General features: G+C 44.9%; 1 protein-coding gene across 1 annotated transcript in view; it reads right to left on the bottom strand.

The window, feature by feature from the left end:
- Positions 1-3219, bottom strand: part of HORMAD2 (HORMA domain containing 2) — a 79004-nt gene extending 75785 nt beyond the window's left edge. Inside the window, exon 1 of the mRNA XM_062182601.1 lies at positions 3169-3219. Within this exon, the coding sequence (XP_062038585.1) occupies positions 3169-3219 (51 nt within the window). The remainder of the gene's footprint in view (positions 1-3168) is intronic.
- Positions 3220-18662: the final 15443 nt, after the last annotated feature.

The following is an 18662-nucleotide window of genomic DNA, read 5'->3' as shown; positions in this document are numbered from 1 at the left end:
TCGGCACAGCGCCAGCCGTGGCATCCATTAGGGGAGTGAACCAATAGAAGGAAGACCTTTCTCTCTGTCTCTCTCTCACTGTCTATAACTCTCTCTCTGTCTCTCTCTTTCACTGTCTAACTCTACCTGTCAAAAAAAATTTTTAAATATATTAATATTGGGGCCAGTGCTGTGGTCTAGTGGGCTAAACCTCTGCCTACAGCACCAGAATCCCACATGAGCACCGGTTCGTATCCTGGCTGCTCCTCTTCCAATCTAGCTCTCTGCAGTGGCCTGGAAAAGCAGTGAAAGATGGCCCAAATGTTTGGGCCCCTGTACCCCGCGGGAGACCCTGAAGAAAATCCTGACTCCTGACTTCAGATCAGCTCAGCTCTGGCTGTTGAGGCTCTTTGGGGAGTGAACTAGCAGATGGAAGACCTCTCTCTGCCTCTGCCTCTCTGTAACTTTACCTCTCAAATGAATAAAAAAATCTTTAAAAAAACCTCAAAAAACAAAAGAAATTACTGCACGTATTATTATGCATTTCAATATTTGTGTGTGAGGGTATATATAAATTCTTCAGAGAGCCATATTATATAACCATAGATCCTGAGAAATGACAGCTCTTTTGGGTAAATTAGGTTATGGTAGGCACGGCATGCATATAGTAACTTATTGAAAACATTCCAAAACTTAGAGGCAATACTTGAATAATTCATTTGTAAAACTAAACAACTTGAAAGTACAAAGACATTTATTTTAAATTTTGAATATAAAAACCATTTGTAGTAATGAAAATCAATGGTTGGAAAAGGCCTCTATAATCTTATTACTTCTCTGTACTCCAGAGATTTTTCCCTAGCTCAGCTGGTGTAATACTTTGAGGGTTATTTTTTTTTTTAAGATTTTATTTATTTGAGAAGTAGTGTTATAGACAGTGCGAAGGAGAGACAGATAGAAAAGTCTTCCATCTGCTGGTTCCCTCCCCAAATGGCCACAACGGCCAGAGCTGTGTCTATCCGAAGCCAGGAGCCAGGAGCGTCTTCCAGGTCTTCCACGCGGGTGCAGAGGCCCAGGTGCTTGGGCATCTTCTACTGCTTTCCCAGGCTATAGCAGAGAGCTGGACTAGAAGAGGAGCAGCCAGGACTAGAACCAGTGCCCATATGGGATGCTGGCACCGCAGGTGGAGGATTAACCTACTGTGCCACAACGCTAGTCCCAGTTGATGTTTTTATACATGTCTAACACATGAAAATGCTATAGTTTGATAACAAAATATCATTATAAATTATTTTAATAGATAGTGTTCTAATGCCATAAGAGATGTTTCACATGATCTTGGGCAGGTTACTTTATTTCTAGAGTTTTGGTCTCCTCTTTATTGAAATAATCACATAAATAAGACCTTGATAGAGTGCCTAGAACTTGGTAAGTGCTGAATAAATGCTAGCCTCTGTCATTATTTTCTTTTGTTTTAGTATTAAATAGAAAAATCACACACTCACTTAAAATTTACAGGAAGAAGTAGTTCATGCAGTTCAAATGACAGATTTGTTTGTTATCAAAAGGTCAATTTGTAAATTTACATTGAGAAAAATAGCTGCCAAGCTGACTGTAATTCATATCCCCAGCTCAGCGTTTTCTCTCCAGGAAGAAGCGCACTTAAGAAATCAAATGAGATCAGGAGTCTGCTTAGTGAGCACACTGATTTCAAGCCAGAAAGATGTCAGCTTTCTCTGCTCTAATTCTCCTTCAACTTTAATCTTTTCTACTCCTTCTACAGCTTACTATTCCTAAAACAATTGTTTCATTTACTATTCTGATGAAATGCACTAACTTCTTCATTGACTACAGAGTAAAGCATAAATTCCTCGGGCTGGCTTTGAAGGTCATATTAATTTGTGCCCAAGCTCCTTTCCAATTTTGTTTCCTACTTCTGTCCAACATGATGAGCCCTCCACTCTAGTAAGGGCAGGTTTTTTATTATTCTCTGAAACATGCCATGTTTATTTCTTATCCTGAGCTAAGGCATATGCTGAGTTTCCCTCCCAGAATTTTCTCTCCTCTTTTCAAATTCTTTTCATAATTCAAGGTCCACCTTAAGTCCCACCTCCTTCGTGAGGACTATATAAACCATTTCAGTTCACACTAAATCTCTAAACTCCTGTCATCTGAATTGCCTTACTCTTCTTCACGTATATGTAAATCATTTACTGCCTTGCATATTTAGTCCTGTAAATCCATGAATTTCCCTAACTGGGTTATAAATCTCTAGAAGGTGATTTTTTTTTTTTTTTTAAATTTTTGACAGGCAGAGTGGACAGTGAGAGAGAGAGACAGAGAGAAAGGTCTTCCTTTTTGCCGTTGGTTCACCCTCCAATGGCCGCCGCGGTAGCGCGCTGCGGCCGGCGCACCGCGCTGTTCCGATGGCAGGAGCCAGGTGCTTCCCCTGGTCTCCCCTGGGGTGCAGAGCCCAAACACTTGGGCCATCCTCCACTGCACTCCCTGGCCACAGCAGAGAGCCGGCCTGGAAGAGGGGCAACCGGGACAGGATCGGTGCCCCGACCGGGACTAGAACCCGGTGTGCCGGCGCCGCAAGGCGGAGGACTAGCCTGTTGAGCCACGGCGCCGGCCTAGAAGGTGATTTTTTAAAAAATATTTCAGAGAACACAGTACTACCTACATTTTATGTAATATTGAATTGCAATAAATAAATGAATGATGCATAAATGAAAGTCATGGGACAACTTAAACTTGCCCAGGGGAATCTAGCAGGATTGCCTGGCCCTGGTATGCTCCCGCAGGCTCCCAGCAACCAAGTTTCTCATTCCTGTCCCCTTCACTTCTTCCATCATCATGTGCAACACAGTCTCCTAATTTCTTCAGGAAGTGAATGTCTAACAAAGAACCACTCTCTTCAAATGTCTTTTTGTTTCTGATTTCTTTTATTCTAGAAAATCTAAATCTATAGACATAACACAAGCAACCAGTTAAGTTCCTTAATAGGGGTCTAATTTTCTGAATATCCTTAGTCCACTAGAGAGTTAAAATGTAGACACACTTTCTCCCAGAATATTATGTGCTAATTAACCGATAAACCTGCTGCTTGAAGAAAAAAAAAGATTAAAGTCATGATTCTCAACAACTCACTAAATGGTCATTGATTTTGTTTTAATTCTTAACAAATACCTTAGATGTTTTACGAACTCTGCTGGAGTGAAGAAGCTGAGCAGTAGCCATTGTGGGAATGTATCAGGATTCTTTCAACGACTCTGACCTGTTTAAAAAGAAATCATTAGAGACCTTACCTAACATATTATCTCCTATCTTACTGTACCCAAAGATGAAACATTCTAAAAACAAACAAGAACCAAAGACAATTCATTTAAATCATATCCCAGAATGCTCAGTTCATAGAGCTTATCAAGCTCAATTTTGAAAACACAAAGGAATAACGACTAATAAAGAGTTTTATTAGGCCTCTTCTAAGTCACAAAATGAATATCAGTTATAAAATTCCTTATTGTGAATTTTCCAGAGAACTATATAAGTTGATCATATTCTTGGGGAAATAAGTTTAATAAACATTTTGATCTCCACTACCAGTTTTCTATAAATTTGGCACAAGGATTAATACTTCCAATCATTCAATGAAAATTATGCTTATTCACAAACACATTTAGAAGAAAAAATTAAACTGTAAACCATCTAAAGACTCAACAATGTATCTTGCTCATCTATGTCATTCAGAGTATAACAGTTCATTATATACAGCAGAGACTATATGTTTATTGATTTAACTTCATGTGTAATTTATTTGCAAATTCAATGTGAAAAATGTTTATACTTCATATTCATTAAGACAACTATTCAAAAAAAATGGAAAGTAACATGTTTTGGTGAGGATGTGAAGAAATTAAAATCCTTGTGCCCTGCTTGCAGGAAAGTAAAATAGTCTGGCCTTTGTGAAAAACAGTGTGGCAGAACAGGCAATGTGGGGTAGCAGGTTAAACTGTCACTTAGGATACAGGCACCCTGTATGGGAGTGGTGGATCGATTCCCAGCTACTCTACTTCCAGCTCCCCTTTAAGCAAGGAAGTCTGGGAAGCAGTGGTTGATGGTGCATGCACTTGAACTGCTGCCACCCATGTAAGAGATCTGGATGGAGTTCCTGGCTCCTGGCGTTAGCCTGGCCTCACCCCAGCTGTTGTGGCCATTTGGGGAGTAAACCAGTGTATGGAAGATGGACCTTTCTCTGTCTCTCTCTCTCTCTTTCACTCCGTCTTCAAGTAAATAAATCAATCTTTTTAAAAACACAGTATAGGGGCCGGCGCCGCGGCTCACTAGGCTAATCCTCCGCCTTGCGGCACCGGCACACCGGGTTCTAGTCCCGGTCGGGGCACCGATCCTGTCCCGGTTGCCCCTCTTCCAGGCCAGCTCTCTGCTGTGGCCAGGGAGTGCAGTGGAGGATGGCCCAAGTGCTTGGGCCGTGCACCCCACGGGAGACCAGGAGAAGCACCTGGCTCCTGCCATCGGATCAGCGCGGTGCGCCGGCCACAGCGCGCCAGCCGCGGCGGCCATTGGAGGGTGAACCAACGGCAAAAGGAAGACCTTTCTCTCTGTCTCTCTCTCTCTCACTGTCCACTCTGCCTGTCAAAAATAAAAAAAATAAAAAAAAAAAAAACACACACAGTATAGGTAAGGCCACCGCCTGTGATGCTGCCATCCCATATGGGCACTGGTTCGAGTCCTGCTGTTCCACTTCTGTTCCAGCTCTCTGCTGTGGCCTGGAGGGCAGTAGAGGATGAACCAGGTCCCTGAGCCCTGCACTCGCATGGGAGACCTAGAGGAGGCTCCTGGCTCCTGGCTTCAGATCGGCTCAGCTCTGGCCATTGTGGCCATTTGCAGAGTGAACCAGTGGATGGAAGACCTCTCTCCCTCTCTTTCTCTCTTCCCCCTTCCCCCTCTATCTCTGCCTTTCAAATAAAATAAATAAATAAATAAATAAATCTTTAAGAAAAGACTGCTTTTAAAAAATAAAATAAAAATAAAAATACAGTATGGCAGTTTTTCAAAAAGTTAAACAGAATCATGAGCCGGTGCCGCAGCTCACTAGGCTAATCCTCTGCCTTGCGGCACCGGCACACCGGGTTCTAGTCCCGGTCGAGGCACCAGATTCTGTCCCGGTTGCCCCTTTTCCAGGCCAGCTCTCTGCTGTGGCCAGGGAGTGCAGTGGAGGATGGCCCAAGTCCTTGGGCCCTGCACCCCAATGGAGACCAGGAGAAGCACCTGGCTCCTGGCTTCGGATCAGCGAGATGTGCCGGCCGCAGCGCGCTACCGTGGCGGCCATTGGAGGGTGAACCAACGGCAAAGGAAGACCTTTCTTTCTCTCTCTCTCACTGTCCACTCTGCCTGTCAAAAAAAAAAAAAAAAAAAAACAGAGTCATCATATTATCTGGCAATTCCATTTCTAGGTAAATACCCAAAAGAATTTAGAGCACGGACTGAGTAGTTAATTACTAAGTAGTTAATGTTCACAGCAGCCTTATTTATGATAGCCAAAGACAGAAACAATCCAAATGTCTATCAACAGATAAATGAACAAACACACTGTAGTATACATAATGGAATATTATTCAATCATAGAAAATAAATTCTGATACCTGCTAAAGAATGAACCCTGAAAATATTATGCCAAGTAAAAAGAGACACAAAAGAACAAACATTGTATGATTCCACATATGAGGTATCAACAGTAGACAAATTCATAGCTAGAAAGTAGAAGGGAGGTTATCAGGGACTAGGGTATAGAAGCAATGGAAAGTTTAATGGGGACAGCATTTTTGCTCAGAATGTTTTAGTTTTTATGTTTTGGAAATGGCTTCTGGTGACAGCTGCACAACACTGGGAAGTGTTTAGTGCCACTGAATTGCATACTTGAGAATGGCAGGGATAGAGAATTTTACGTATAGTTTGCCACAATAAAAAAATTAATGTTTACCACATCTAGTTTTTACTTCTGTTGTTTCACTAACAACAACAACAAAAAGAGTACACCTTCCCTTTTCTTTTCTAAAAAGATCTTAATTTCAACTGAGGCTTCTTGTCCAGGTTTTATAGAGTTCTAACCAAAATAATTGTAAAATAATCCATCTAAAGAGATTCCCTTCTGGATCACTCAGGATAGCCCATGAACTGGTTTTGTATACTGATTATTGCACGATTCTGGAAGATTTTTGCCAATAAAAGAGCACAGAACTATTTGAGGACACTGCCACAAGGTGGTGACAGAGATTATAAACCGGTAATATTTGAATTACTTTCTCAGAGTAGCACTAGGGGACACTCTTTCACAGTATTTTATATGAGACTGAATATCACCTAACAGTCCCTTGGGCCTTAACAGATTCCAAGGTACCTTTTATGGACTTCAGGATATAACCTTCATCTGACTCAACATATCTATTGCCTCCTTTAAATTTCAAAGAACAAAATGGAACTGGTAGGAAGAGTTTAAGCTCTAGCTCTCACCCATTAAACTATCATAAATATCCCATACAGGGGTATTCACTTTAGAGACAATAAATAAGAATAATGATTTTTAAAATCACAGTCCATGTTGGTGGAGTTTTTTTTATGTCTTTATGATCAAAGACATTGTTGACAGCATTCCAGACAACCAATCCCTGAAAATAGCATTAGCTAATTACAACACACAGGTATATTATATATAAAACATATAACATATATTATATATATTTTTTGGAATGTATGGATAGCCTGGGTTAAATTGATATTGTCACTGAAAACTCTGAGATATCCAGGGCACTTGCTTTTGAGAAAGAATTCAAACTAGTTACTAGTTAGCATTTGGTAAATCCTCTAGGAATTAACATTTACAAGATAAGTTAAATGTTATACACACATATGTATGTCTACAAAGAAAACTAACCAGCAGTTTACTCTAACACAGGCTTTGGAGTTAAAGAAACTGCATTCCGATTCTGACTAATACCTAGCAACTACCTGACTCTGGTCAAGTTATTTCATCTCTCTGGGCTTTAGTTTCCTTTTGGGAAAATAAATAAATAAACTTCTCAGGGCTCTCTCTGTCAGTGTTTGTCTTTATCTGGAGCAGTAGCACAGAACAGTGTTTAAGCACATAGACTGTCTGGAGCCAAACTGTCTAGGATGAAATCTCAGTCTGCGACTCATTTGCCATGTGACCTTGGAGAAGCTGTGTGCCTCTGTTTTCCCATCTGTAAAACAGACATAATCCTTCACATGGAGTTGTTTTGAGGATTACATTAGTCAGTATTTGTAAAGCACTTGGAATACTTCCCGACACACATACGCAGCATGCTTGTCTTTTAGAAATCTGATGTTAGTGCTCAGTTTCCTGGTTTTCCTCCAGGCTCCCAGTCATTGCTCCCCAGTCCTCTTCAGACTGTTCTCTGCCCCTCTTTCCCTGCCATTTTGGGTCCTTCGGGATTCCGTCCTGGGAGCTCTTCACTTTTCCTTCCAAACACACTTCCTGGATAAATGAGCACACTTCCACTGTTTCAACCATTATTTCTTTTTTAAAAAAATATTTATTTATTTGAAAGGCAGGGGAATAGAGAGAGAGAGAGAAAGAGAGAGAGAGAGAGAGAAAGAGAGACAGGAGGAGGAGGGAGGAGGGAGGGGAAGAAAGGGGGGAAGGGGGAAGGGGGAGAGAGGCAGAGAGAGAGAGGAGAGAGGAGACAATGATTTTCTATCGACTGCTTCCTTCCTCAAGTGGCTGTAACCGACTGGGCCTGGTCCAGACTGAAGACAGGAGCCTACAACTCCACCCAGGTCTTCTACACGGCTGGCAGGGGCCCAAGGACTTGTCATTGTCTGCTGCTTTCCCAGGTGCCTAGCAGGGAGCGGGAACGCGAGTGAATCGGTGCCCTGACACAGAGTTACAGGCAGCAGCTTAGCTCCCTGTGCCACAAGGCCCAGTCCCCTCCACTATTATTTCTAGTGTTTCCTATATGTACGTGTCTAGCATACGTTTCTATTCAGAGTTGCTGACTTGTACCTCTAAACACAGTTCCATGTCGATGTCCTCAACACATCCATGTGAATTATTTCCCCCAAACCTACTTCTGCTCCTCAGCTCAGGGAATCATGAGACTCGGCTGCTCAGCCTAAAGCCCGGGCCTTGCCCTGCTCCTTCCTCATTCCTACGCCCAGCCATCTTCAGTGTGTCCACTCCTCGCTTTACCCACGTCTGTCGGCTCTACTTCACACCCAAGCAGCCTCGTCTTCGGCCTGCATTGCTGTGACCACTCCGCCTGTCAGTGATCTTACCCTGCTCTGGTCTGTTTTTTACATTGCTGTCAGAGTTTTCTTTTTAATTACAAACTTGACTATGTAATTTCCCAGACTGAAATACTTCAGTGGTCTCACATCACCCTCTGGATAAAATCCAAACTTCTTACCTCCCTAGCCTCACTCTAACCATTTCCCCTGACCCCTTTAGGCACCAGCCATTCTGTCTACTTCAATTAGCCTAAAGGCCTATATTCCCTATGGCTTTCAGACTTTAGAAACATTACCTGTTTGAAACATCTTCCATTTCCAATAGCTACGAATCTCCTAGGCATGGCTCAGTATAACTTTCTTCAGGAATGATTTCCTGATGCCTACTTCCACAACTCCCAAATACAAGTTATGTACCCATTGTAATAAATACTGTATCCTAGTTCCCTTTTTGTATTCCACCACCTACTGTCAGCTAACATGAGGACAAAGCTGTATTGATCTAGTTCATTCTATATTTTTTTAACGGTACAATTTAGTGTTCTTTTGCATATACAAGCATCACCACTTCATAATTCCCGAAAGGTACCCCATGCTCATTAGCAGTCCCTCCCATTTTCTTCTTCCCTGGCAACTGCCCATCTACTCATCTCGGTGGGTGTGCTTGTTATGGACATTTCATAGCAATGGAATCATACATGACCTTCTGTACTTTGTGTAGCTCATTCTTAAATCTTGAGCACCATCACAGTGCTGAATTTGAACAAAGTAGGTGCTGTAAAATATTTGTTGAGTCAATGGATAATTCTACACTATATGAATAAGAAAGAATTAAGAGTCTAAAAAAAGAATCACAAAATTTTAGAGGTAGAAGCAACTTAAATGTCATCTGTCCAAATAGCCAATGTTCTATATGAGGAAAGAGCCAGAGAAGTAACAGAATTACCGTGGGTCAGACAGCCTTGTAGTAGCAGAACTGGAACAAAAACATGTTTAACTCACAATTTGGATTTTTTTTTTTATAGACTGACTCTCAAAAATGTAATCCCTCTTTTCTTTCTTTCATTTACTTATTTGAAAAGCATAGTTACAGAGAGGCAGAGAAAGAGAAAGAGAGAGAGATCTTCCACCCACTGGTTCACTCCCCAAATGGCCACGACAGCCAGAGCCAAACAGAGCCAATCCTATCCCAAGCCAGGAGCTTCTTCCAGGTCTCCCACGTGGGTGCAGGAGCCCAAGGACTTGGCTCATCCTCCACTACTTCCCCAGGCCACAGCAGAGCTGGATCAGAAGAGGAGCAGCCAGGACTAGAACCAGCACCCATATGGGGTGCCCGGCTTCAGGCCAAGGTTTTAACCCTCTGCACCACAGCACTGGCCCATCCATTTTCTTTCATTCCATCTAACAGGAGGCACTGTCAGGGCCTCCCTAACTGTTGAACTTGCTTGCTCATTTCTCAACGTGATAGAGTCTCCTTCTAGTATTCTAAAATGAGTTTGCTTCAGGAAGGTAAAAATATCCAAATCATTTTTCAAAATGGCCAGACTCCTTTCAACCTCTTACTATTCTGTTGCTTTTCTCTAAACAGGTGTTTTGTGGTGGTGTTCTATTCAAGTACAGAATCTGCTTAATTTTGAAAGCTCACAAGCTGAAGATCTAGGAGAAGTAACTATAGAGACCATGGACTCTCAGAGAATGGCTTTTTTTTAAGTCATCTTGTTCTGACTCATTATCTAATAACCTAGGAGAGATCTTATAATTTAAAAAAAAAAATGAGGGGCTCAGCACTGTGGCGCAGAGGGTTAAAGCCCTGGTCTGAAGAACCGGCATCCTATATGGGCACCGGTTGTAGTCCCAGATGCTCCTCTTCCGATCCAACTCTCTGCTATGGCCTGGGAAAGCAGTAGAAGATGGCCCAAGTCCTTGGGCCCCTGCACCCAGGTGGGAGACCTGGAAGAATCTCCTGGCTCCTGCCTTCAGATCGGCGCAGCTCTGGCCTGTGCGGCCATCTGAGGAGTGAACCAGCGGATGGAAGACCTCTCTCTCTCTCTCTCCCTCTCTCTGTAACTCTGTCTCTCAAATCAATAAAATAAATCTTAAAAAAAAAAAAAATTGGGGCCAGCGCAGTGGTGCAGGTTAATCCTCCACCTGCAGCGCCAGCATCCCATAGAGGTGCCAGTTCTAGTCCTGGCTGCTCCTCTTCTGATCTAGCTCTCTGCTGTGGCCTGGGAGAGCAGTAGAGGATGGGACAAGTCCCTGGGCCCCTGCACCCGTGTGCAAGACCAAAAGAAGCTCCCGGCTCCTGGCTTCGGATTGGTACAGCTCCAGCTGTTGTGGCCATTTGGAGAATGAACCAGTGGATGGAAGACCTCTCTGTCTCTCCTTCTCACTGTAACTATACTTCTCGAATAAATAAACAAAATAATTTTTAAAATTTTAAAAAATTATTTCAAAGGCAGAGATAGAGAGAAGGCAAAACAGAGAGAGATCTTCCATCCACTGGTTCACTCCCCAAATGGCCACAACGCTGGAGCTGTACCAATCCAAAGCCAGGATCTTCTTCTGGGTCTCCCACATGGGTGCAGGGGCTCAGGCGCTTGGGCCATCCTGATTTGCTTTCCCAGGCACATTAGCAGGGAGCCGGATTGAAAGTGGAGCAGCCGGGACTGGAACTGGCACTGCAGGCGGAGGCTTAGCCTTCTACACCACAGCACTGTCCCATAACTACAGATTTTAGGAACAAAACTCATGGAGTAGTGTTGTGGCTCAGCAGGTTAAACAGTCGCATAAAATCTCCTACCCTCCTTCTCTGTCACTCTACCTTTCAAAATAAATAAGTCTCAAGAAACCTTCTTAACAGAACTCTTTCAAATGTCTTTTGCTTATATATTTGCTTGCATATTGGATCCACAAACATCTGAAACTCCACACAGCACCAAAACCACCTTTATAAAAAAATCTATATTTTTAAAAAGATTTAATTAATTTATTTGAAAGAGTGACAGAGAGAGAGAGAGAGAGAGAGAGAGAGAGGTCTTCCACCTACTCATTCATTCCCCAAATGGCCATAACAACCAGGTCTGGGCCACGCTGAAGCCTGAGGTCAGGACCTCCATCCTGGTCTCCTACTTGGGTGGCCCAAGCACTTGGGCCATCATCTGTTGCCTTCCTAGGTGCATTAGCTGGGAGTTGGACTGGAAACGGAGTAGCCAGGACATGAACTCGCACGCCCACATGAGATGTGGGAGTTGCAAGCAGTGGCTTAACTGGCTGCATCACCACCCGGGCCCTACTGTTTTATTATTTGGTATGTCCACTCTGTGACAAGGATTATGATCTTCTGGAGAAAGACCCAAGACTTCTGTTTTCTTTCTGATAATCACACTATACTTCCTCTTGGCCTACATTTCAACTGCCCTATTTTAAACAGAGCTCAATGATTTACCATCTTACTTCTTTTATGTGTGGGTTCAGATAAAGATTACCAGCTGTGTGTTTAAGGCCTAAACCACACTTTGTACGTTCTTTTTTGTCATTCCAAGTGAAGCAAAAACCAAAGTTTATTATATTTGTCCAAAGATAACCACAGCTGACTCACTAAAGCTCTCTATCCATCTTCCTCAATTTTTCAAAGCCCCCCCCCTTCTTTTTTTTACAAGAAAATACCACTTCTAACACAACATCCAGTAGCTGGATTCTGAAATACAACTAGATGATCTTCCTTACACATGCACGCTATGAAAGATGGTCTCAGAGAAGTGCAGTCAACATAAATAAGTCAATAAAGCTAGAGCGGGCAGAGACAGCCCACGCCGCTAATCCAACCTCTTCCTGTTACAGAAGAGGAGATTCAATTCCGTGGAGGAAGCATAGGGTTTTCAACCAGTGGTGCTGGAGCAAAAGGACATCTACAGACAGGGGAGGGAAGCAGGGAGGCGGCAGGAGAGAGGGTAGGAAGGAGGGGAAAAGATAACAAAAAGTCTCGATCTAAATCTCATAGCATATACAGCTATTAATTCAAAAGGATCAGAGATGTAAAGACGCAAGACAAAGTGCCACTCAGCCAGGGATCCTGGTTTGCCCAAGCTCACACGCTCACTCAGAACAGAGCTTCCTTCACCATTTTAACAAATTCCACTTGGCCTTGCTAATTGCCCTGCTCAGTGCTCAACCGGAGTAAATGACCTCCACTGTATTAATTGGGTATTTGTGCATGCTCTTTTGATTTTATAATATCTTGTTCGTGCTACTTCAATAATTCATTCATTCAACAGGGACTCCACAACCACAGCGTGCCAGGCATGGTGCAGGATCTCAAAAATGGAAAATACTTTTCCCATCCCAAGAGAGTTCTGGTCCAGCGGGGAAGAAATTAGATTATAACCCTCATGAAATGTTAAAAGCCCCATTCAGGGCCAAGGGGTAAACTTGAACTGTCGGCCAGCCGAGTACTGCAGGCCCAGCGCACTGCAGTGCATCGCGATGATCGCTACCCTTGGAGGATGCTGTCTCTTCTAAGCCCACAGAGGTCAAATGGCAAAACCTCACCAAGCCCCAGAGGGGCCGGCCCTTGCGGCCTGCAATACCAGCAATCCTATATGGACACCGGTTCTCGTCCCAGCGGCCCCACCTCCAACCCGGCTCCCTGCTAACGGCCCAGATGGCCGAACTGCTTGCCCCTGGCCCCCACCCCCGACTTGGGAGACCCGGATGAAGCCCCTGGCTCAGGCCTGGCCCAGATTACAGCCATTTGGGGAGCCGACCCAGCGGACGGGCGACCTCTCTCTCTCCCTCCCTCCGTCTCTGCATAAATAAATTCACATAAATTTTCACATAAATAAATCTTTAAAAACAACGCCAAAGGGAAACTGAGGCCAATCCCGGGGGGGGTGGGGGGGGCGGCCTCATCCCTCGCCTCCCGGTCTGCACCACGCATCCACGATGACCAAACGCCTCAAAGGAGGGCGAAAACCCGGCCCGGGGCACAGAGAGCCCCAAAGCTGTCCCAGGACGGCCCGGCCCCAGACGCCGTCTCCGCCACCACTGCCTGGCCGCCTCATTTCCAAATCGAATCATTTCCCCCAAAAGCTACGTTTTAAAAGCCACCGTAGCGGGTGAAACGCTATCGAGCGCCTCCCTTTGGTCTTTCTCCTCAGCCCCAGCGAAATACTCTATCAGAGCCTCTAAGTAACCAATACAGGTAACCTTAGTAACCAAAAAAAAAAAAATCCAAAAACAACAAAAAATTTTTTTTACGTAATGCCATAATTAACAGCACGCGAAGGCGCAAAACGCTCACCTTCGCAGGACGACGCCAACCTCGCCCTGATCCGGACTCAACCGCCTATTTCCAGCCCAGACCGGCTCTTTGCGCTTATGAATAATTAACGGTGCCCTCCTGGGCGGGACTAGGCACATCTTCATGAATAATTCATTACCTCTCCCGGGCTGGTCCCAGCGACAGGCCTCGGCCAGCTTCATGAATATGCAAAAGAAGGGGCGTGTCCCCAGCCGGCCCAGCCCCGTGGACGCGCGGGCTCGCGGAGGCGTCGACTCCGGCCCGCAGGCGGCTGCAGCCTCCTGGTCCCTGGCCGCGCTTCGGGCTCTTTGAGGGCCGGCAGCGCTCGAACCCCAGTCCTGAGGGACGCGAGTGACCTCGTGACTCCCTGGGAACCCGAAAACGGCCTGCGAGGTGAGGCCTGGGAGCTAATGTGGGCCAGGGCGGGGGTCCCAGAGAAACCTCCGGCCGGCGCTGGGGTCCGGGGCGGGGGAGCCCCAAGCCTGGAGGGCCCGGAGCTCCACATCAGGGGTGAGAGAGAGCGGTCCCTAGGGCGAGGGCGTCGCCAGCCCCTTCCCCGCCCCGACTTTGCCGTCTTTTTTGCTGTCATTTCTAATTATACAAATGGAACACACCTGTCCCTGCTCTGGGCCCCCCCCCCATTTCCGCAAGGGGTGACTCCTGGGAGTGGTTGGGGTCTGCCTTCAGAGTCTTTTCCACCTGCTTAGTAACAGCCGAGGGGCTTCTAAAAGAAATTGCAAATTGGGATAGAAAAAAAAAACTTTTTTTGGTACAATAAATCTTGGAATCCACGCGTAGGTTTTTTTTTTTTTTTTTTTGGTAGTACATATTTTCCACGAGTTTTTTGAAGATTCTCCGTATTCATGGATTTCAAACATTTTTGAACCAAAATAAACTATTTTTCCACGAACTGTTTAAAATACTCTCGTATTTAGTACCCTGTGGAACTTTTCAGAGGATTCCTTGGGCCCTAACGGAAATTTCCTAAGAAAGTTAGCCAACGACCGAGCCACTTGACACCTGTTCATCTTTATTTTTTCTGTAGAAAAGGAGAAAAACAAAGGATTCAGGCTGGGGAGAACATGGATTTAGGACTTAAAAATGACTACAAGCACAATTTGGACTGAAATATTCCCTTAGTGCAGGTCCTTTTTTTTTTTTTTTTTCAGCTTCTGCAATAAATATCCCCCTCTTATACGCTACACCCCCAATCATGACAACCAAAAGTGTTTCCAGATTTTGCCAAATGCCCTTTGGGAAACAAAACTATCCTCAGCTGGGAACTACTACTTTGATTTTTTTTTTTCTTTTTTGACAGATAGTGTTAGACAGTGAGAGAGACACACAGAGAAAGGTCTCCTTCCTTGGTTCACTCCCCAGTGGCCACAACTGGTCGGAGCTACACCAATCCAAAGCCAGGAGCCAGGTGCTTCTCCTGGCCATCCTCCACTGCCTTCCCAGGCCACAGCAGAAAGCTGGACTGGAAGAGGGGCAACAGATTCCAGCGCCCCGACCAGGCCTAGAACCCAGGGTGCCGGTGCCGCAGGCAGAGGATTAGCCTAGTGAGCCACGGCGCCGGCCCAGCAGACCCACACTTGTAAAACTACCCATGGCCGGCACCGTGGCTCACTAGGCTAGTCCTCCACCTTGTGGCGCCAGCACCCCGGGTTCGGCACCCCGGGTTCTAGTCCCGGTCAGGGCACCTGATTCTGTCCCGGTTGCCCCTCTTCCAGTCCAGCTCTCTGCTGTGGCCCGGGAAGGCAGTGGAGGATGGCCCAAGTGCTTGGGCCCTGCACCCCATGAGAGACCAGGAGAAGTACCTGGCTCCTGCCTTCGGATCAGCGCGGTGCGCCGGCCGCAGCGGCTATTGGAGGGTGAACCAACGGCAAAGGAAGACCTTTCTCTCTGTCTCTCTCTCTCTCACTGTCCACTCTGCCTGTCAAAAAATAAAAATAAATAAATTAAAAAAACTACCCACCTATCCGTTAGCTGGTGGCTGGCTCAGTTATCAGACGGACTCTCACTGAAGTACTATGACTCTTATAAGAAGTACTCTCATTGAAGTACTAAGCTTAACTTAACCTTGTTTTACTTAATAATGGCCTCAAAATGTAGGAGTCGTAAGACTGACAATTCCTAGATGCTGTAAAGTGTTTTGTTTGAGTGAAAAGGTGACAGTTTATCCTAGGTGCGTTTAGGTAGCCATAAGCTATAGAAAAAAAACACACATAGAGTTCAGTACTGTACAGTTTCAGGCCTTGAAACTTATTCCTTATAGGTAAACTGGGACTACTGTATTCGGATTCTTCTTAGAATGTCACTTCTTTGTTGAACTTCCTGGCTGCATCACCTCGAATGTAAATGAGCTAAAAAAGACACCTGGTCTGGCTGTCACCCCAGGATCCCAGCGCTCAGCAGAGAACTGGTGCACAGCAGACATTCGGTACACGTTGGTGGACTGAGGCAGTAAATTACTCTTCTTCCTCCTGCATGCGGCTGTGGAGTTTTTCTTATTTCTTTCCCACATTCTTTGTTGGGCTTGTCATTGCCTCTGTTTTGAACCCTTACGGATGAGTGAACACTTGGTGCCTGGCCTTGGGTGAGGAGCTGTGAATAGTCTTCCAGCTTTCTTTTTTATTTTTATTTTTTACTTTATTTGAGAGGTAGAGTTACAGACAGAGAGGGAGAGGCAGAGAGAAAGGACTTCCATCCACTGGTTCACTCCCCAGATGGCTACAGCATCCAGAGCTGGGCCAATCCAGAGCCTGAAGCTTCTTCCAGGTCTCCCATGCATGCTCAGTCTCTTGGGCCATCTTCTGCTGCTTTCCCAGGCTACAAGCAGAGAGCTGGATCGGAAGAGGAGCAGCTGGAACAAGAACTGATGCCCATGTAGGATGCCTACACAACAATGCTAGCCCCAACTCTCCATCTTTCTGACCAGCTCATCAACTCTTCCAGGACGGGAGTGTTATTTTTATTTCTTCATTGTGTTCACTGAAAGTACTCAAATAGCTAAATGAATGAGCTAATCAATGACTTAAGGAAAAACGTTAGGCCTTTGAAAATTGATAGTGCTTGGCCAGCGCCGTGGCTCACTAGGCTAATCCTCCGCCTGCGGCACGGGCACACCAGGTTCTGGTCCCGGTTGGGGCGCCCGATTCTGTCCCGGTTGCCCCTCTTCCAGGCCAGCTCTCTGCTGTGGCCCAGGAAGACAGTGGAAGATGACCCAGGTCCTTGGGCCCTGTACCTGCATGGGAGACCAGGAGAAACACCTGGCTCCTGGCTTCGGATCTGCGCAGCGCGCCAGCTGTAGCAGCCATTTGGAGGGTGAACCAACGGAAGGAAGACCTTTCTCTCTCTCTCTCTCTCTCTCTCTCTCTCTCTCTCTCTCTCACTGTCTAACTCTGCCTGTCAAAAAAAAAAAAAAAAAAAACACCAGAAAATTGATAGTGCTAGAGGAAGCTTTAGAAATCATTGAAGTCGAGTCTTTTACAGATGAGAACTTAAGTAATTTGCTCAAGGTCCCTAAGCTTGTTAAGAGAGCAAGTCACAAGTACCACCCATGGTCCCATGTCTCTCATTTATAGTTTGTTTTTTTTTTTTTTTTCCTCTCCAGCCAGGCTAGTTTCTGATTACTTTTCTGTGAACCTCCTTTACAACTCAAGGCACAGAAATCCCCAGCTGAAGACTTAATTCTTGTCAACTAGAAGGCTTTGAGCCTGTAATGTTCATCTGATGAAATCTATGCCTAATGAACATTGAAGTGCTGTATGATTTTCAGACAACTTCCCAGCTGTTTTTGTATCTTTCACAGATAAGAGACTGGAAGTTGTCCCTGTCAAAGCAAAGGGGGAAAGTGTGCATTGTGATAGAAGGTGATCATCATTTAGAAATTTCCAGATAACCATAATTTTGTCAAAGGTCAAGATTTCCCAGTAGTTAAAGTTTTGCCACACCTTGAACCTAACAGTTAAATAACATATAAAACAGATGAAAAGCAAGGGGAAAAAATCTTATCCCAGATCACTTTCTTTGGCTAAAGTTGACCTTTGTCTCCTTGGATACATGTATGTCATTTGACTATGCCTGAAACAACTGTTACCCCTCATTAATGAGTCTCTAGCTAGATCCTGTCCTTTGAATGCCAAGGACCATTTTTGCTTCTCACTGAAAGGAATTCAGGGTTCCTCCTGGCTCTTTCCTTCCATATAGGCAGTCTCTTGTTAGCAAAGTCTTATGGAGCCATGCTGTCATGCTTGTAGAATCTCGGAGTTTCTTCTGAGGCTTCTGACAGCACACTGGTCACAGGAAGAACTGCTTTCCCTGTCTGGAATGATTAGCCAGTTTAACCTCAGAAATCTATAAAATATGGTTCATCTGAGGGTTATCAAAACAAACATCGGATATGAAATGAATTCCTGGAAGGACATTTCCAGATCCATCTCCCTCTGTAGTATGCACAGTCATGATACCAAACACAGAGGAAAGGGACCAGTGTGTAGAGAGCAACTAGCAAAAGGGTGGCTTCTTTGTCTGCTTTGCTTTCAGCTTATTGTTTTTAAGGATTTATTTATTTTATTTGAAAGGCGGAGTTAGAAAATGAATCCCATTCTCTGGCTCACCCTCCCAGATAGCCCCCACTACCTGGACTAGGCCAGGCCAAAGCCAGGAGCCAGGAGCTTCTTCCAGGTCTCCCACGGGGGTGCAGGGACCCAAATACTTGGGCCGTCTGCTGCTGCATTTCCAGGTGCACTAGCAGGGAGCCGGATCAGAAGTGGAGCAGCTGGGTTTCAAACTGGCACCCTTATGGAATGCCAGTAATGGCAGCTTTTACCTGCTATGCCGCAGTGCCAGCCCCGCTTTCAACCTTTATTAGAACTCCTAAAATCATCATAACTTCCAGTCATCATGCAGCCGACACCACTGTATTTATTCATTTAACAAGTGTTTACTTTGCACCCCCCATTTCTAAAACATTCTACTTGACCCTGTGAGAATCAAAAAGGTAACTTTGTTTCTGAACTGTGGAAGTTTACGATTTTGTGAAGAAGGGAGATCTGTAGACTTATTACCCACATAGAAAATATATAACTTGCAA

The sequence above is a fragment of the Lepus europaeus genome, chromosome 23 (assembly GCF_033115175.1).
Source record: "Lepus europaeus isolate LE1 chromosome 23, mLepTim1.pri, whole genome shotgun sequence".
Taxonomy (NCBI): domain Eukaryota; kingdom Metazoa; phylum Chordata; class Mammalia; order Lagomorpha; family Leporidae; genus Lepus; species Lepus europaeus.
Note: the sequence above shows the minus strand (reverse complement) of the source record. Positions and strands in the feature narration are given on the sequence as shown.